The sequence below is a fragment of the Cyprinus carpio genome, chromosome B21, assembly GCF_018340385.1.
Source record: "Cyprinus carpio isolate SPL01 chromosome B21, ASM1834038v1, whole genome shotgun sequence".
NCBI lineage: Eukaryota > Metazoa > Chordata > Actinopteri > Cypriniformes > Cyprinidae > Cyprinus > Cyprinus carpio.
In genome coordinates this window covers 20,497,319-20,517,829 of record NC_056617.1, presented here as the reverse complement: position 1 = coordinate 20,517,829, position 20,511 = coordinate 20,497,319, and the positions used below count along the sequence as shown (strand labels likewise).

At 39.1% G+C, this 20,511-nt stretch overlaps 1 protein-coding gene and 1 long non-coding RNA gene across 4 annotated transcripts in view; one reads left to right on the top strand and one right to left on the bottom strand.

Annotated features, from left to right (window-relative positions):
- Positions 1-662: 662 nt before the first annotated feature.
- LOC109055253 (solute carrier family 22 member 5-like) overlaps positions 663-20,511 on the bottom strand; it is a 25,798-nt gene continuing 5,949 nt past the window's right edge. Inside the window, exons 1-11 of one of the 2 annotated variants that reach the window (XM_042748470.1) lie at positions 17,491-18,119; positions 8,713-9,263; positions 7,425-7,528; positions 7,124-7,278; positions 6,153-6,324; positions 5,711-5,837; positions 3,832-3,929; positions 3,509-3,723; positions 1,376-1,558; positions 1,156-1,291; positions 663-1,059 (exon numbers count right to left, since the gene is read on the bottom strand). In XM_042748470.1, the coding sequence (XP_042604404.1) occupies positions 987-1,059; positions 1,156-1,291; positions 1,376-1,558; positions 3,509-3,723; positions 3,832-3,929; positions 5,711-5,837; positions 6,153-6,324; positions 7,124-7,278; positions 7,425-7,528; positions 8,713-9,099 (1,650 nt within the window). In that variant the 5' untranslated portion in view covers positions 9,100-9,263; positions 17,491-18,119 and the 3' untranslated portion in view covers positions 663-986. Of the gene's footprint in view, positions 1,060-1,155; positions 1,292-1,375; positions 1,559-3,508; positions 3,724-3,831; positions 3,930-5,710; positions 5,838-6,152; positions 6,325-7,123; positions 7,279-7,424; positions 7,529-8,712; positions 9,264-17,490; positions 18,120-20,511 lie in introns of those variants that run through there. The other variant, XM_042748471.1, reaches the window with a different exon arrangement.
- The window catches only part of LOC109055224, a 23,594-nt gene continuing 19,883 nt past the window's right edge, over positions 16,801-20,511 (top strand). Inside the window, exon 1 of one of the 2 annotated variants that reach the window (XR_006157715.1) lies at positions 16,801-17,350. This is a non-coding gene — a long non-coding RNA (uncharacterized LOC109055224). The remainder of the gene's footprint in view (positions 17,351-20,511) is intronic. The other variant, XR_002011958.2, reaches the window with a different exon arrangement.

The window sequence follows — 20,511 nt, the reverse complement described above, 5'->3', positions numbered from 1 at the left end:
TGAACCCCATAGAGAATCTGTGGGATATTGTGAAGAGAAAGTTGAGAGACGCAAGACCCAACACTCTGGATGAGCTTAAGGCCGCTATCGAAGCATCCTGGGCCCTCCATAACACCTCAGCAGTGCCACAGGCTGATTGCCTCCATGCCACGCCGCATTGAAGCAGTCATTTCTGCAAAAGGATTCCCGAGTATTGAGTGCATAACTGAACATAATTATTTGAAGGTTGACTTTTTTTGTATTAAAAACACTTTTCTTTTATTGGTCGGATGAAATATGCTAATTTTTTGAGAGGGAATTTTGGGTTTTCGTGAGCTGTATGCCAAAATCATCAGTATTAAAACAATAAAAGACCTGAAATATTTCAGTTGGTGTGCAATGAATCTAAAATATATGAAAGTTTAATTTTTATCATTACATTATGGAAAATAATGAACTTTTATCACAATATGCTAATTTTTTGAGAAGGACCTGTATGTAGTATTAAAGTATGATGCCTTTTCTCTCAGTTTGAGTAGTCTTACCTCGTTCTTAATGTCTAGAGCCCAGCAGCTGTGATTGGTCATCTTTCTAACCCTATCACATAAAAGATGTCTGCAGTAGCTTTCCTTCCATTAATAATAGAGTACTAAAGAACCAATCATAATCAAGGAACGAAACTATCTGCTTTATAACAGTTTTTATTTGTGCATTTTGCACAAGCACTTTAAATTTACAACAACCTGGATGCCAACTTCCAATTCTGATTTTGGTGTGATTCTCACAATAACCATTCATATCTTTTAAATTATTTAAGTATAATGGTAAAAAAAAAAAAAAAAAAAAAAATTACCTGTAGACATATTTTATTAACATTTTATCAAGAGTTGCCTATAAAACTGTGAAGCCATCGACGAGGGCCATGTAGGATCTTCTCAATGTCTTCATGTCCGGAGGAGTATTTTTATTCATTTTTTCTACTGTGTAGCCATCAACTTTTTCTTCTTTCACATTTTTTCTTCTTTCACGATGACTGTTCCTTCCCCTTCCTCCAAGGTGTGTTTATCTCTTCTAATAAAACTAATAAAAACAAGAGGTAAAGTCTATAGATAAAGATGTATGGTTTGTTTAAACACACACACACACACACACACACACCTAATTCAAGTGACTTACCGTTTGCATTTCTGCATTTGTTCCAGAGTCTCGGGCAGCACTTTTCCAAACGTCTCCGGCAGAAACATGTTTGCTATTGAGGAAGCAATGGTCAGACTTCCCATCAGGATGTAGGGCAGATATTTGTTGAAAGTACCTTTACGAATAGAAAGAACACAAGGTGTTTTCTCCAGTCCGCTGTGATGCAGATGATTAGACACACAGGACAGCGCAGGTTTACCCAGGAATATGATGTAAGGAGCGGTGATGCTGCCGATGCGAGCGGCTGAGGAGCACAAGCCCATGCCCAGGTTTCTCAGCACGGTGGGGTAGAGCTCCGCCGTGTAGATGTAGACCACGGTGAAGGAAATGGTGAGGCCAAACTTGCCGGCCATCTCTAACACCAGTGCCAGAGTATGCTGACCTGTGAGAGAGCCTCATCATTATAATGACCACTGCATTAAAATCACTGCCCTTACCTGAGGACCAGCTGTGGATTTTATTTTATTTTTTTTTTTATTTCTTTTAAATCGAATTCTTGGTCAAATTAGAATGATATCTTAGTTTTATCTGCAATATATAAAGTTTTATTAACAAAGTTTGAGAGGAGCTTGTTCAGATAATCAAGCAGTTCAGCACAGGTGAACTATTCTTACCCCAGCTCGGGGTTATGGGGGTCAGGGTTGGGTAGGGTGACCAAACGTGCCATGTTCCCAGGACACGTCCTGGCCAGGATTTCTATATTGCCTAAAATATGCATCGCTTTGACCATTCTCTGTAGATCCCACCTTCTCACGCACCACGATTGGTCGATTACGTACAATGTCTGCATGTTATTGGTCAAACGATCATTACCTTCATTAAGTATGAAAACCAAAGTATGGAAACCAAAGCCAAAACCTGGATATTTTAGGCAATATAGAAATCCTGGAAAGGACGTGTCCTGGGAACATGGCACGTTTGGTCACCCTAGGGTTAGGGTTAGTTAGGTTAGGGTTAGTTAGGTTAGGTTAGGGTTAGTTAGGTTAGGTTAGGGTTAGTGCTGATGGGTATCCGGTGGGCTTATAGGGCCCTCACAAATCCCGCAGAAAGTCGTTTCCATCTTCAGGAAATTTCCACTTTACTGGGTCAGCGAAGTGAAGGAGAAGAATCTGATGTAATTGCCCGCCAAGCTTGTACGTATTTGCACAGGTGAGTGTCAACTGGCCAGTTTATGGAGCTGGCTTTATCCAATAAGACTTCAGGATTTTGGAGAAGGGGAGGAGTTCCCACAGCGATTGCTTCACAATGTGAGTGAATGCTCGATAGGGAACAGACAGTGGTCTTAACATCACATAATAGAAATTATGTTCTTTATAAAGAATCTGTTCTCAGATACCAGCGATAACAAGAACTCAGCATCCACTCTCTCCTCTCTCAGATACTCTTCCTCTGGGTTTGTTTACGCTGGTTTTCGAAACTCTCTCGCCCTTTTGTGCAACAACACGTGATCTAAACTCATCTGTAATTAGACGTGTTTCGTCACGAAGGGATGGGGGGGAAAGTCCTCACATTTTCACACCACAAATGATTGCGCCTGGTGTGAATGGCCCCATAGGGATCTGTTTTTTTCAAGTCAAAAGCGTTATTGCTCTGAACATTCACACCCAATTTTCATGTTAAGTGTAAAAAGGTCTTAAATGAGCAAAAACTCATATATGTGAAAGTGCCAGCTCTAAATATGCAAGTAATAGACGTAACCTTGTTTCCTTGAAATGGTCCAAATCCAGTTTTACTCGCATAGAATGAAAGCTAGCCCTCGAGCCATCATAAACTCCCTGGCATTCATAGGATTGGGTTGATAAACTGATTGCTGATGCTGATCTTCTGAATGCTAACTCACAGTCCTCTGTGCACTTACACATAATCAGACTGAACAAATAGTAGGCATATTTGGCGAGTTGTCCGAGGGGAGGTCTCCCAGCTCAGAATAAAACTCCTCCGTATCCCCGGGCTGCGGTAAGAATGGTTAGGAGTGAGAAGCTGGCTGCATTTATACACTATCATGCTAATTTAGTTGATTATCTGAATATGCTCCTCCCAAACATCACTTCTTTAAATTCTCCTGCCACGTGTCTTCTGTACTACACTTCATTACTCTCTGTTGCTATTGTTACTGACTCTTATATCATAAATCCTCTGCTAATAAGTTAATGTACAGTAAATGGCTCTCATAATTCCACCAACACTGTCCTTTTCTGTAAGTATTGTGAGCAAAAGATGATGTTGCATGGGTTTTACTCTTCAAATCTAAATGTAAGGTTCATTTGTAAATCTGATGCCAGTAGGATTTTGTTATCTATGCCAAAGGCGTTTTGACAGTATTGCGTTGTACTTTCAGGAATCAGCTGCAGCAGAAGCAGAAATCCTCCTCCGATGATGAGGAAAGCGGACAGGACGGGTCTCCGAGGACAGCTCTTCAGGAGAAGCAAGGACACGATGTAGGCAGGCATCTCAGTGACCGCAGACAGGAAGCAGTTGAGGAAAGGATCGCCGCTAAGGTTAGTTGTGTTCAAGGACAAGCCGAAATATCCAATGTTGATGGCTATCCTGATGGAGGGACAAAGAGACACTGATTTACGGAAAGCGGTCTCATCTGAAGAACATGGTAGAAATGTATCGCACTGAAGCATGCAGGCCCATGTGTGAATCTCTCACCATAGCAGTAAACACAGGAACGTGGTTTTGCGGATATCTCTGGTCCATAGCACGTCGAGCAAGCTGTACTTACTGTTCTGGGACGCTGCCTCTTGAACCTAGCAATGAGCACACAAACACAGATTCGCTGTTCACAACACCTCCCAGCCAACTATGGGAACGCTCCCAGAACCTTTCTTCAAGGTTATCACAAAAGAAAATCTCTTATAGCATTATCAATATCTTCTCATAATGTTAAAATATTTTTAAAAAATTGTGTTTTACATGTTGGAAGAACATTCAAATGTAAGATTCACATGATGCGAAACCAAGAAAAAACATAATAATAAAATCATTTATATATTTTTTTTAAAAACGGAATGCTTTGAACATGTAAAAAACATTCAGAAATAATGTTTTCATAACATTCTGATGGTTATATTTTATTTTGGTTTGGTTCTAGTGTTAAATTTCTGTCTTCCTTAGTTGAACTAATATCGTAGCATCTTCCTGTTTGTTTCCAGAGTCACCCATCTGTTATCAGGGGTGTATTCCAGAAAGCAGGGTTAATTTACCGTCAGCTATACCCTGAACTTTCGGTTGATTAACCCCAAACCTTGCTTACTCGAGGTATGTGGTTCCAAAAACACATCCGGGAGTAAGTTCATTCAACTCAGAGTATGTTCCTGATTAAGACTCAAGACATTCTCAACAGAGCGACGAATCGATGAGTCACTATGGAAACGGACGCTAAGAAAACGCGTGCCATGCTGTTTCTTTCTTCTTCTGTTGTTCAGTGGGCGTTTACATGCTTAGTGCATATCGCCACCTAACTGATGGCTGTGCAATCATTAAAAAAAAATTCTGTTTAATCCTTGAGAATATGAATTATATTGTTTGTTTGATGCTAATATCAGATATGTATTTTGATTTAGAATTGAGAAATTATAGAAAATGCCGATCCATGTGTGAGATGATAATATAAAATGTAATAAATAAATATATAGCCTATAATATAATAAATGAAACATTACCTTGTCATAGTGTTTTATAATTTATACAGATGACTGTTATATATGCCAATAAAATAAATATAATAACCATATTAGAATAATATATTAGGCTACCTTATTTATAACTTATATTAGCGCTTCATCATTAACATATCATACAAATATATATATTTTTACATATTGTAATATTATATAATGTTGTGCTGTCTGCCACGCCCACTGAAGGCTCATCAGTAGATCACACGTGTGCTGAAGTGAACTAACCCTGGAACAGAAGCTGCTGCGGAGCAGGTGATCTTCAGAGAGCAAGTTGCTATGGTTACTAACATACCCTGAAAGTAACCTTCGATTTTGGAACCGAAAGCTGAGGTTATCCGCTCACTTATCCTCAAACATACCTGGGTATGTCACATAACCTGCTTTTTGGAATACAACCCTGGTTTACACATGAGTTAACTGATTAGTGCACATCTATTCCCTGTTCAGCTGACTATCTTTCCTCAGTTCTTTCTGTTCTTTATTTGAAGTGTTGTTGCCTTGCTTGGTCTCCTGTGTGTTTATCTGGATTATTCAAGATTCTGATATCCATTCTTTATCTTGCATGTTCAGTTAGACTACACTATGTGACAAACTGTTTCAGAAATGGGTGTTTTAAACATTGAGAGAACATTCAAATGTCATGTTTTCTTAACATTTTCAAAATGATGGAATGAAATATTTCACTAATGTTTGCATAACCAAAAACCAAAAAAACCATCCTTAATAAATAATAATTAAAAAAAAACATTCAGAAAAAGTTTTCATAACTTAATGGGAAAAGTATTGAAAGGTATTATATTTATTTTAGCGGGGTTAGTCTCCGCAGTGCAGCGGGAGCAGAGTCAGACCTCGGACTGGATGAAGATGACCTCTGGAGCAGAGACCTTGTTCTTCTTCGCTGCTTCTCTCACGATGGCCTCAGACTCCAGCACGCGTCCCTGAGAGAGAAGCCATCGCGGAGACTCCGGGATCAGCCTGTGCATTTGTTTAGAAGAAAAAATGGGAAATGGAGATGATCTATTGTCGGGAAGGACTGAAGGGTCAAGTGGCCAAAGATGAGAACTGAGCCGATTCTGAAGATACGCTCAAACTAGGCTTTCAGCATGAAGACACTGCAATTGCTGAAATGCAATAAAAACATAACAAATGATCCAAATGTAATATGTAATAGCATAGTCTACCTTTCTGAACATCGGTTCTTTAAATTCAGATCTTTGTGAAGTCTTCACATGAGCTTGTGAAAGTGTGGTGTGAACGTAACTGAAACCCTTCAGGTTTTCTTGGACTCACCACCACAGTGGAATGAAGACCACGGTCAGGCCCGACAGAACCCTCAGTAGGGACCTCCAGTCACGGACAGCGAAGGCCATCCATGGCAGCAACATGTAACCGAAGCAGTAATGCAGACTCGCTCCCAGCGACGTGAAGGAAACGCGCAAGGACTCACTCAGCACTTCATTTCCTGAGACAATGTAATGACGTTTATACATCTAGAATATCCCATGCACACTCTTAAAAACAAAGGTCCTTCACTGGCATTGATAGTTCAAGAAGAACCCCGAAAGTGCATGAAATCCTTCCGATGCACAAAAGGTTCTTTATACTCTTAAGAAAAAGAAGTTTATTCAAGTGTGCTATTAGTATACTTAATTTAAACTAAAAATAGGAAAGTATGCTTTTAGTTAACTTTTTATGTATTTCTCAGAAATATACTTAAAATGACATTTAAGTATACTTGACTTATACTTACAAAAAGTCTTAATATATTTGAGCTATGCTTGTGCTCCTAGAATCCGTGTTTTCATTGTTATACGGTAGAGGGCGCTAGTACACATTTTCTGTACAGAATTTTGGGAGTTATTTAAACAGTAAACAGAATTACTGAAACAGTACATGTACAAGTATACTACTAGAACACTGATATGTGTATACTGGCTACATAAAGTATACTTAAAAATATACTTGAACTTTACTTTAGTATACTTAATAAAATAGACTTGAAGTATACTACTTTTTGATAAGGGTAATGCAAAAATATTTTTTCATTATTAAAATGTTCCTCACACTAAGAACCGTTCTTCGGATGGTTCTTCCAAATGGATCTTCTGTGGCATTGTTGGGAAAAACCCCTATTTGAAACCTTTATTTTTAAGAGTGCAAGCTCATGCGTTTCCAGCAGATCTCAGGCAGTGAAATAGTTCTCAGAAAACATCAGCAGATTATATTCACTTGAGTGACATCTCACTTTATAATATGCTTACCAAGCACAAACGCTGTGATGTACACAGATATTTGGAATGTGCCAACAAAAAAATACAGAACACAAAAGAGCAGCCACGAGTTGGAGAAGGACTGTGCGAGTATCACTAGTGCTTCTGCCGCCAGAGACATGAAGAAAACCTTCCTCCTGCCGAACCTGATGAGACACGAGACACATGCATTACACTGTGGATGTGTCTCTAACAGCGGTTGTGAGTTTTGAGGAGGGAACAGACCACTTGCAGTAAACATAAATAGTTGTGAATGTTTGCACTGATTATGACGTGTGGACAAAAGCAGTACCTGTCAGAAAGTTGTCCAGAAACAAGAGAGCCCAGCAAGTAGCCCATGTATAGAGTTGAGCTTGCGAACGGGACTCTCCACTCGCTGTCACACACCAGATCCCACTGCGCCAGAACACACAACAGAACGACAGCTTACCATCTTCTGCTCTTTACACATCGTTATTGTTATTACTGGCTGAACCACTGAGAGGAATGCAGCAGGTCATTTTATGAGTTTAACACTTGAGTTTTCATGCACTTAAAATGGAATCATGGCCGAGTTTGTTTGCATCCGTTTGGTTTAATTTAAATTCAAATTCCTTATCAGCATAAATCTGTTAATTGTGAAAACAAATGTAATCAATTAAAAAAATGTTAATTTATGGCTAGCTGTGGAACAAAGTTCAGTTAACATGTTACAAATGAAAGAAATAGCAGATTAAAACAGATTCAGTTCATTAGTACTACTCATATCTCATTCTTATATTATTAATGTACGACTGACAAATAAGCATCTCATGAAGTTGATTGGTTTGTTAAAAATGTGCAATCCAAGCGGATGGAAATTTTCTTTGCAATTACAATCTGCTTACACACAAAATCTTTCCTTGTCACACAGTTTCTGAAAGCTGACACTCAAACTGCAGAAGCACACACCAAATCTACAAAACCATACACTAATCATCAGCCTTTGACTCCTTTTGATGGCTTTCAATTTTATAAAACACTTTTTGCAAAACACAACACACAACTCTCTATGCAACACACAAACACAACAAATCAAAAAGTCACACTAATTCATCACTAACTCCTCCCACGTGCTTCACACATGCTTTAGAAACAGGCCTATAAACACACACATGCACAACTACACACGCTTGATGTGTTTCTTCTCTGTCGTACTGTGTGATACTGTATTCACAAACACAAATACTTAAAGTAAAAAAAGTTTGCTTTCAATCTTGCTTGCATGTTTACTGTGAATTTTTCAACATCTCTCTGCCAATTACTTTCAATCTTGTACAGAAATGTACACAGGAGCTCATGAAAGAGCTTTAGGTTTTGAATAACTGTGTATATGATATATCCAAAAATATAATATTATCTTGAGATGTGTTTGTGATATTTTATTTGTGCTTCATTTTGCAAGAGATGTGAGACATTTTGGATTTTGTGTGCAATTCTTGGATTTGTGTGTAAAGTTTAAAAAATAAAGAGGCAAAGTTTTGAAAATGTGTGTAAGCAGTTGAAAAAACTGTATAAGATGAATCTTCCTAAATGTTTTAGGAAGAGTTTTGCACACTCACCTCAGAGACGATGGTGGAGTGGTATATTTCTGTGCTGTAGCTCCATCCGTCCACACACGTCTCCAGTGTAATGTCTGTCAGATTGACCTCCAGCGGAGAGTAACCCTGCGCAGACAGCTTTCTGACCGTCTCCAGGCTGTATCTCCAACACTGACTTGGCTGCAGTTTTCCATCGACAATCTCATTGGGAATACTGGCTTTCATCCATTCTTCACTTAGATTTCCATCTGCTATCCGACAGTGATGTGATGGTGAAGCCCCAACAAAAACTATATAGAAGCTGTGAAGCCCTGTGGAAATGTAGATGCCATTCAAGAGAAAGAAAAGGATGATAAAAAACGGTCCCTTTTGCCCCAGAAAGGCGGTGTCCTCATCATAATTTCCCATTCTGCCAGTGCTGGAGATTACAGACGAATCATCTGACTGTAAAAATGCCTTTTTGTCCAAAGCCTCTGAATTAGCACATGTTGCAGAGCTCAGCTTTGGTGTTTAGGTCTTTGGTCTTTGGAAACTCCTGGAGATATCTGGAGAAGAACGCTGCTATCCTCTACCTGCACACATGAAGGAAGGCTGTGAGTCTTGTCACACAGTTTTACTAGTCTTCAAACATTATGTACATGGCAACTAATCCAAAGCACATTTTTCCACCAAAAGGAGCCAAAAGAATTACGAATGCTTGCAATCTGATTAGCTCTAATGGGAGTGAAACTCCACAGCATCAGCCTTCAGTCTGGAAAATACTTGATTCTAACTGCTATCAAGAGCCTGTGTTTTGAAAATGCCTGTTAATTTTTCTAATTCATCAAATCCTATCACAAGAGCAATCCAGATACTTTGAAATGAAACACCTAGCAAGTGCAAACAAGCTGCAATGTTTTTGATGACAGAACTTGCAGTGAGTGAATTATCAATGACAGATATTAAGTGCTGGGAAAAGAGAATACATGTCCTTTTGCTCAATGCAATGAGTTTATGCCATTAGGAGGTTAACCACAAATGCCTGCAGAAAAAAAAAAAAAAAATTGGGAGTTTATTGGATGTTGTTAAGTCAAGTCAAGTCACCTTCATTTATACAGCGCTTTTAACAATACAGATTGTGTCAAAGCAACTGTACAGCATTAAAAAGGAAAATAGTGTGTCAATAATGCAAAATGACAATAGTAAACACTCAATTTTCAGTTAAAGGCAGTTCATCATTGAATTCAGTCCTATCATCATCCATTTCAGTTCAGTTTAAATAGTATCTGTGCAATAAAGTCGACGATATCGCTGGAAATTAAGTGTCCCCAACTAAGCAAGTCAGAACCTTGGGAGAAACCAGGCTCATTCAGGGGGCCAGTTCTTCTTTGACCAGACGAAACCAGCAGTTCAGTTCCAGGCTGCAGCAAAGTCAGATTGTGCAGAGAACTCAGGGCTGTAGAGCTTCTTTCTAGGTGCTGATCCACCATCTGTCCTGGATACAGACTGGATCCGGGTGACTGCAGTGACCATCTGATCTGGATACAGACTGGATCCGGGTGACTGCAGTGACCCTCTGATCTGGATACAGACTGGATCTGGTGGCTACGGTGACCTCGGAATAAGAGAGAAACAGACTAATATTAGAGTAGATGCCATTCTTCTAACGATGTAGCAAGTACATCGGGTGTTATGGGAAGTGTTCCCGGTTCCGGTTTACCTAATTAATGCAGCCTAAAAACCCTTTAACGGATTTGGATATTAGAAGCATATTAGTGTGTTATGTGTAAGCCAGGTTATTGTTAGCTAGGTTATTCCAGAGTTTAGGCTCTAAATAGGAAAAGGATCTGCCGCCCGCAGTTGACTTTGATATTCTACGTATTATCAAATTGCCAGAGTTTTGAGAACGCAGCGGACGTGGAGGACTATAATGTAACAAGAGCTTGTTCAAATACTGAGGTGCTTAACCATCCAGGGCTTTATAAGTAATAAGGAAGATTTTGAAATCTATACAATGTTTAATTGGGAGCCTGTGTAGAGTTGACAGAACCGGGCTAATATGATCATACTTCCTGGTTCTAGTAGTTTTGGACCAGCTGGAGTTTGTTTATTAAGCCTGCAAAACAACAACCCAATAAAGCATTACAATAATCTGACCTTGAGGTTATAAATGCATGGATTAACATTTCTGCATTTGACATTGAGAGCATAGGTCGTAATTTAGATATATTTTGAGATGGAAAAGTGCAGTTTTACAAATGCTAGATACGTGACTTTTCAAAGGTTCCTAACTGATGACGAAGAATTGACAGAGCAGCCATCAAGTCTTAGACAGAATTATAGGTTATTACATGCAGAGTTTTTAGGTCCTATAATTAATACCTCTGCAGAAATCACTCGTCATCCAGTTTTTTATATTGACTATGCATTCCGTTAGTTTTTCAAATTGGTATGTTTTGCCGGGCCATGAAGAAATATAGAGCTGAGTATCATCAGCATAACAGTGAAAGCTAACACCGTGTTTCCTGATGATATTTCCCAAGGGTAACATGTAAATTGTGAAAAGTAATGGCCCTATTTCTGAGCCTTGAGGTACTCCATACTGCACTTGTGAATGATATGATACCTCTTCAGTCACTGCTACGAATTGATGGCGGTCATATAAGTATGATTTAAACCATGCTAATGCACTTCCATTAATGCCAACAAAGTTTTCTAGTCTATGCAAAAGAATAGTGTGGTCAATAGTGTCGAACGCAGCACTAAGATCCAATAGCACTAATAGAGAGATACAACCACGATCAGATGATAAGAGCAGGTCATTTGTAACTCTAAGGAGAGCAGTCTCAGTACTATGATACGGTCTAAATCCTGACTGGAAATCCTCACAGATGCCATTTTTCTCTAAGAAGGAATATAATTGTGAGGATACTACCTTTTCTAGTATCTTGGACAGAAAAGGGATATTCGAGATCGGTCTATAATTAACTAGTTCTCTGGGGTCTAGCTGTATTTTTTTGATGAGAGGCTTAATAACAGCCAGTTTGAAGGTTTTGGGGACATACCCTAATGACAATGAGGAATTAATAATAGTCAGAAGAGGATCTATGACTTCTGGAAGCACCTCTTTTAGGAGCTTAGATGGAATATGGTCTAACATACATGTTTTTGGTTTAGATGATTTAACAAGTTTATACAATTTTTCCTCTCCTATAGTAGAGAATGAGTGGAATTGTTCCTCGATCTATTTGATGTGATAGTGTAGCTGTGCTGTTGAGAAATGTCAACACTTGTTGATGCTTTATTTTTCGTTAATTTAGCCACTGTATTGAATAAATACCTGGGTATATGTTTTTTTTTTCTTCTAAAAGAGACGAAAAGTAATCAGATTTAGCAGTTTTTAATGCTTTTCTGTAGGATAGGTTACTTTCCCTCCAAGCAATACGAAATACCTCGTTTTGTTTTCCTCCAGCTGCGCTCCATTTCCCGGGCTGCTCTCTTTAGGATGCGAGTGTGCTCATTATACCACGGTGTCAGACTGTTTTCCTTAACCTTCCTTAAGCGTAAAGGAGCAACTGTATTTAAAATGCTAGAAAAGAGAAAGTCCATAGTTTCTGTTTCATCATCAAGTTGTTCTGAGGTTTTGGATATGCTAAGGAATTGAGATAAATCAGGAAGATTACTTACAAAGCAGTCTTTTGTGGTAGAAGTTATGGTTCTACCATACTTATAAAAAGGAGTAGAATTGACAGTTTTAGCTATATGAAGTTTGCACGATCTGTGATATCGTCGCTTGGCTGCATAATTTCAACACCATCAACATCAATTCCATGTGACAGTATTAAATCTAGAGTATGATTTCGACAATGAGTAGGTCCTGAGACATGTTGTCTAACCCCAGTAGAGTTCAGAATGTCTATGAATGCTGATTCCAATGCATCTTTTTTAAATAAATAAAGTGACGTGACATACAGCCAAGTATGGTGACCTATACTCAGAATTGGTGCTCTGCATTTAACCCATCCAAAGTGCACACACACAGCAGTGAACACACACCCGGAGCAGTGGGTATGTGACATGACATACAGCTCGGGGAGCAGTGGGGGGTCCAGTGCCTTGCTCAAGGACACCTCAGTCGTGGTATTGCCGGCCCGAGACCGGGCTAGGAGTCAAACTCTCTAACCACTAGGCCATGACTTCCCCCTTATTATGAACATGGATATTAAAATCACCAACAATTAAAACTTTATCTGCAGCCAGCCCCAACTCAGATAGAAAATCAGCAAACTCTTTAATAAAGTCTGTATGGTGCCCTGGTGGCCTGTATACAGTAGCCAGTACAAACATCACAGGGGATTTATCATTAAAGGCTGATTTATACTTCTGCGTCTGACCTACGCCGTAGCCTATGCATAGACACACACCCTACACTGTGGCCTGACGTGCACCTCTCCAAAAATCTAACAGCGCGTCAATTCTACGCGGGCCGCAAGTGCTGTGATTGGTCTGCTAGAACCCCTCCCTCTGTATGTACTTGAGTTTGGTGTGTGTTTATAATGTGCACTTCAATATATTTTAATGTTACACCTTATATAAAATAAAACAAAACAAAGAACAAGTGTCTTATCATTTATTATACCACATAGCATTATACATCAGTAGTTGTCCGTGACAAACAATGTTGATCTGCTGTGGTACAAGTCCTTGTGGAGACTGAAAGAATGTCATATCTTCTCCTCTTCCGTTGTTGTCTCCTTTTTGTAGTTTTAAATAATGATTCAATGATTTGATATGTATTTGCCGCCTTCACGGCTATAATGCTTCTCCGACAAGCTGCTTCTTTTTCGGCTTTTGCCATGGTACTGCGTGTTACACCATGTGTACTGCACGTTGACGCGTACAATGATGCAGAAGTATAAATAAAAACTGACACATAGCCTACAGCGTGAAGGCTACGGCATAGGTCCGACGCAGAAGTATAAATCAGCCTTAACACTATATGAAGCACCATTAGTTCAAGCGAGTTATACTTGAAGCCTGCCGTCTGAGAAATACTGAGAACATTGTTATAAATTGAAGCAACACCTCCCCCTTTACCTTTTGGACGTGGCTCATGTTTATAACAGTAATCTTGGGGTGTAGACTCATTTAAAATAATGTAATCATCAGGTTTTAGCCAGGTTTCTGTCAAACAGAGTGCATCTAGATTATGATCAGTGATCATTTTATTTACAAAAAGTGCTTTCGTAGAAAGGGACCTGATATTCAATAAGTCATGCTTTATCATTTGTTTATCCGTATTGCATCTGTTTTTTTATTTGTTGAACCTCAATTAAATTGTTGCTCTTAAATTGGTTTGGATGTTTTTTGTATTTTCTAGCACGGGGAACAGACACAGTCTCTATAGTGTGATATCTAGGTGAAAGAGTCTCTATGTGCTGAGAATTAACTGACTTCTGTGACTGGAGGTGGCTAGCAGACGGTCGGTTTAGCCAGTCTGTCTGCTTCCTGACCTGGGCGTGTGTTAGTCAAGTACAAACTCTAAGACTATGTGCCATATTTCTAGAGAGAAGAGCAGCACCACCCCAGGAGGGATGAAGACCATCTCTTTTCAACAGGTCAGGTCTGCCCCAAAAGCTTGTCCAATTGTCTATGAAACCTATGTTATTCTGCGGGCACCACTTAGACATCCAGCCATTGAGTGATGACAATCTGCTATGTATCTCATCACCACGGTAAGCAGGGAGGGGACCAGAGCATATTACAGTGTCTGACATTGTGCTTGCAAGTTCACACACCTCTTTAATATTATTTTTAGTGATCTCCGACTGGCGAAGTCGAACATCATTAGCGCCGGCGTGAATAACAATCTTACTGTATTTACGTTTAGCATTAGCCAGCACTTTTAAATTTGTCAAGATGTCAGGTGCTCTGGCTCCCGGTAAACATTGGTCTATGGTGGCTGGTGTCTCTATTTTCACATTCCGTACAATAGAATCGCCAATAACTAAAGCACTTTCATCAGGTTTCTCAGTGGGTGCATCACTGAGTGGGGAGAACCTGTTTGATGTTTTGATCAGAACAGAAGAGCGGTGTTTTGACCCGCGACTATACCGCCTCACAGTCACCCAGACGCCCTGTTGTGAAGGCTCTGTAACCAGAACTGAACAATGTACAGCCCTCAAATTCTTACTGTCCACAATTAAAGTTTAGATGTGTGTCTAATTTTGAAACCTACTCTTTCAGCCTTACTATTTCCCTGCATTTATCACACATGAAACCCTCAGTGCAGAGAGAGATAAACTATACATGTGGCAAGCGGTGCAAACAACAATAGTAGGATAAGAAGCCATTACTCACCATGACTGATGAATGATTCTGACTTACCACTGTTGTTTGATGAACTTGTGAAAAATGGCGCGAGAGCGAAAAGAAATGGGGCAAGAGAAAAAAGAAAACGGTAATAGACATGAATGGAAACGTGAATAACAAGCTAAGTGGCTAACGAATGCTAATGTCCTGTACGCGTGCTGCACTCGCAATTTAAAATTTAAATGGAACGGTCAGATTAGTTTGATAGATAATATCAGATATATGGTGGGAATTAAGTTTATATTTCATCACTTTAGACAACAGAGGGTGATAGTAAGATACAAGCTACATGGAGCTACAATCTCAATGGGATATAATCCAGTTTATGCATTCATTGGGTATTGGACCACAAGTGATGATGATGATGATGATGATGATGATGATGATGATGATGATGATATTTGTAATGGCGCTCTGCTGTCTGTGGGATTGATTTATTTATGGATGTCTATGATCACAGTACACATCTGTGAAGAAGACATCACTGAATTACCATATTTAATGCAATGATCAAGTGTTTAACCAGTGATCAAAGACCACAAACATGTCATGCAAAACAGAGAGCATCTGTGTCTCTCAAGCTGTCTGCGTGGCAAGTGAGATGTCAGTATATCAGTATCTCTGTATTTCTGGCAAGCTCTCAATCTGAATAATCAGAGAACGGGCTGAGCGTTGGACTCACTGGCACACTCTTGAATCTTGATGAATCTCTAATATTTTTATTGGTCTAGTTACTCATATCACAAAGAAACTCTAATTCTATCAGATGGTTTGTGACCCAAATTACCAAAAAAACTAATCTTAAGACATTGTTGAGGAGCACAGCCGGTCTGATAGAGAGACCTGTGTTGATAAAGACCTGAGAGATTGTACTTCTCAGTTCTCCTCATGTCCAGTGGAAACACTCAGCAAGACATGCTACAGATTTTGAGGAGTGAACTCATCTCAAGTTCTCATGATCTTTACAGATTCCTTACATTCTGGCCTGGGTAAGTTTACTCAGAGTTAAGGCTGGAATAAACTACTCCACAGATCTTTGCCCCATTTTACAGTCTGGAGTCCCTGCAGCGTCAGAGGCGTTCTGCAGGCTTTGCTCAGACAGACTTCAGACTGTGATTTCATCTAGTTTAAGGATTTCAAACATTTTTGATATTTTGGGACACATTTACACAATATTTAGAGACTGTGGTTCAGTGGATTGCAAGTTTACTGTAGTAAAGTTCATGATTTAAATGTTGAAGGGACAGGGCAAGCAAGCTCCCAGTAATGCAGCATAGATTTTAATAAGCATACACTGAATGGGTTGCATACTGATTTATAATGTACTACAATAGACTGAGGTGCAAACAGCATCTGCCACCATTCACACCAGTACAAAGGAATCACTTTTTTCACTTTCACTAGACTGTATCTGTCCCTGTCTGCTCTTTTTTCTAACACGCTCTGCCATAAATAAATAGTGTAAAAAAGCTTAGTTTACTTTACAAGTAAAGCATCATTTTATCATTGTTATTTGTGGATTATAGCATTTAGTAATAAATAAATATGTAATATTTCACACATTTGTATGTTTAAAATAAACATTTAGGTAACACTTTATTGTATGGTGTCCTTGTTACACGTTACATGTACTTTTCATTGTGATAACAATTAATTATGGATAATTACATGCAACTAACCCTAGACCGAACCCTCATCTTAAACCTAACCCTATAGTGAGTGCATGTAGGTCTACTTATAATCACACTGTAACAAGGACACCTTAAAATAAAGTGTAACCATATTTTATTTTAGTGCAGTAGGCTAGAATTAAAAATGGAACGAAATGAATGGAGCTCAGAGGATTCTCTGAAGAATAAACCCCGCGTTAAAACCTGATCATCCAAATAACGCAGGATAGCCCACAGAAGCGTTAGACTGTCGTGATGAATTCTAGATAAAGGTCATTTCCAGCACGGTTTCTCGTGAATTCCTCGCATCACCTCCCTCACATCTGAGTAAAGCGAAAGTGAAAGAGCAGAGGCTTTAAAGCCTTCAGTGTGTTTGTGCTCGTCTGGTACCTTTGTGTCCATCACGAGTTCGGATTAAACGCGTTTATTCTGTTCATCGACTCTCGGTAAGCGTGTTTCAATCCTTCAGTCTGGAATGTGATTTCTAGTGAACGACTCGATGATGATTGCTCTACACGACTGTAGCTTCCACACCAGCGCATCTCTACAAACGGATTTAATGTCACGGTTTACAAATGTCTCATAGCAAACATAACATTCACAGATGTCTCGTGATGTGTTTGCTGGCCTGATAATTGGTGAGTTTTGGGAATTTCATTGAGAATTTCACGTTTTGTGAGTCTGAACGCTCTGCTGTTGGTGAATGTGAAAGAGAAAGTGTCTCGGTGTTAAAACGGTGTGGCACCGTGAGTCGAGTTTAAATCAGCGTTAACGTTACCTGTTATTGTTACATTGGTTGCGATCGTGAAGTTACTCACGATTTGCGCTGAAATCGTTGAGCGGTCGTGTAACGGTCGTGATGACGTCACGCCCCGCTCGGTCTCTGCTGGAGAACGGGATGCTCTGGTCAGCGGTGCTTCAGACGAACGGTCAGGGTTCGCACGTTTCAGTTATTGTGCCCTTCATTGTTCAGTTTATTCATCTGTCGCTTTGTGATCACGTTTACGGCTTTGTTCGTGAGAATGTAGAATTATGTGAAGAGTAACGCGGCAGATGCTGGGGTAACTATGCTCTGCCCGCAGTGTCCAGCAGGGGGCAGAATAACCACACACATCTACAGAGAGCCAGGAGCCCACGCGCATGAACATCACTATCGCAGAGGATCGAATTTGCATGGGCTATTCAGAAATGAAATGTGAAGCTCTCTCACTTCAACGAGAAAACAAGCACTTTCAGCCATTGTGCAGTATTATTATTTTACAGTTTTTTTCGAACTGCTTACATTTTCAAAACTTTGCCTCAAAACTTAATGCACAAATCCAATAATTGTACACAAAATGCAAAATGCCTCACATCTCTTGCAAAATGAAGCATTGCATTCAAAACATCACAAACACATCTCAAAAGCAAACATTTGTCTTACATTGCAAACACCTTTGCCATAATATTATATTTTTGAATATATCATATACACACAGTTATTCAAAACCTAAAGATCTTTCATGAGCTCCTGTGTACATTCTGTACAAGATTGAAAGTAATTGGCAGAGAGATGTTGAAAAATTCACAGTAAACATGAAAGCAAGATTGAAAGCAAACTTTTTTTACTGTAAACATTTGTGGCTGTACACAATGACAGAAGAAACACATCAAGTGTGTGTAGTTGTGCAGATGTGTGTTTATAGGCCTGTTCTAAAGCGTGTTCAGTGAAGCACATGTGAGGAGTTAGTGATGAATTAGTGTGACATTATGATTGGTTGTGTTTGAAAAAGGAAATCAAGATAATTCCTGTTAGATTTATGTATGTCACATAAAGAATTGTGTTATGTTTTGCAAAAAGTGTTTTAGGAAACTGACAGAGAATTAGTGTATGGTTTTACAGATCTGGTGTGTGCTTCTGCTGTTTGAGTGTCAGCTTTCAGAAACTGTGTGACAAGGAAAGATTTTGTGTGTAAGCAGATGAAAAAACTGTAATTACTAGCTACTAATTACACCTTCAATAGTATAATTAGGTTATTAATTACTTTCTCTACAAAGTATTGCAGTACTTATTACTAATTTCTTTCTAAACCCCGCAACAACCTCGACCAGCTGAGCAGAACAAGGATAGACGTGAAACTCTTTTAATTCTTTCAAAACATTTCTATTAAAGTGCATAAATCACAGATTAATTACTGAATATTTAAAGAGAGAAGCATACATTTTACTTTAGATTTAAAATTAAATCGACTTGCTTTATATAGAGGTCTATACATAATTTAAAGCAATTACATCAGACGTTACTGTAATCGTGACACAGAAAAATTAAGAGTAATCCCTTACTTTATTTTTTCAAAGGAAAAGTGATTAAAGGACAGTAATTAATCACTTAGTAATGCTTTACACCCAGCACTGGTATTCATGGTCCCTCATGCTCATGTTATCTTCCGGTTCATTTGTAAGCGTTCATCATAATTAGTAATAGTTTTAAATGTCATAAAATGTATTAATTAATTCTTGAGTTTCACATTCACAATTCTGTTTTACATCAGTGACTGTACGTTGAAGGCTTCTTAAATAAATGAATATATGGACAGGAAGCATTATGTTTCTATCTGACCTGAGGAGACCGTGGATAGACAGGTTTGGCGGCTCAGTTATACAGCATTACTATTATTCAGACCTTATTTGTTGAATGCAGCGATTGTCCAGTCAGAATCAAGCACTCCAGACTCTGTATAATTATATATAATCGATGTTAATGACTTATTAATGACATTTTATGCTAAACCTGTTGTTTAAGCACAGTGAGAGTCAGTGAAGTGGAGCGTCTTGTGTCTGTCAGCTCTATATCTGCCATATGATCACATGCTTTCATAACCAGAGGTAATCGAAATATGTCAAAGTATGTCAGTTAGTTATCAAGATATCAGCACTGAATCTGAACTTTGTTGTTTAGCCTGTATGCCATGGTGAGCAGCAGCAAAACAAGCAGCATTTCCATAGACATTCATAGGCAAACAAGGCCTTTGTTCACAGTCCTGACTGAAATAAGAAATACATAGCTCATGACCGTGAAGAACTTGTATTCACATTTGTAATGCATTAACATTATAACTGCATCATTGCCAGAAAGACTATCACTCGAGCTATGATGAACTGTGTGCTGTAGACCCACGCTGGATCTGTTGAGTGCAGGGGTTTTCTAACTGATGTTTAAAAAGACTAACATCATCAAAGTGCTAACTCTTTTAACTTGAGAGCTATTGAAACCCGTAACGCATCCAAACATTCATACAAGTCACGCAAAGTTTTAATGATCCATAAATGTTCCACAACAACAGCAGGTTTGATTCTTTCCTTGTGGGTGTTTATTAAGGTGACCTTCCGTGTCAGATGATTGTCTCTTCACACAATGTGAGGAAATAAACAGAAGACGCGGTTTTGAGCATGCAGTGGACACAAACACACATTGAAATGCTGGCATACTTTTGCAGGAATTGACTGAGTACGCTGCATCATTTTTTAGTCAATGTTTAAGGTCATGCTGACCTTTGTTTTGCTTTTGCAAATGCATTGCGTGTTATAATATGTGTCCTATTTTCCACTATGATTCTACAGCAGACGGCTTGAAATAACAAACACTTCATCAGTCATCAGAGATCGGACGTATGGTATGCTGCGCACCGGATTATGTAAAACCCGTTCTCACTGCATTTCCATGCATCACTCTGCAAACTGGCATTTCAAGCAGCACAAGCCTCAAACTCTCAGTTTGTATTAGTGCAATGCAACAATGATCATATGAAATCAAAGTGGC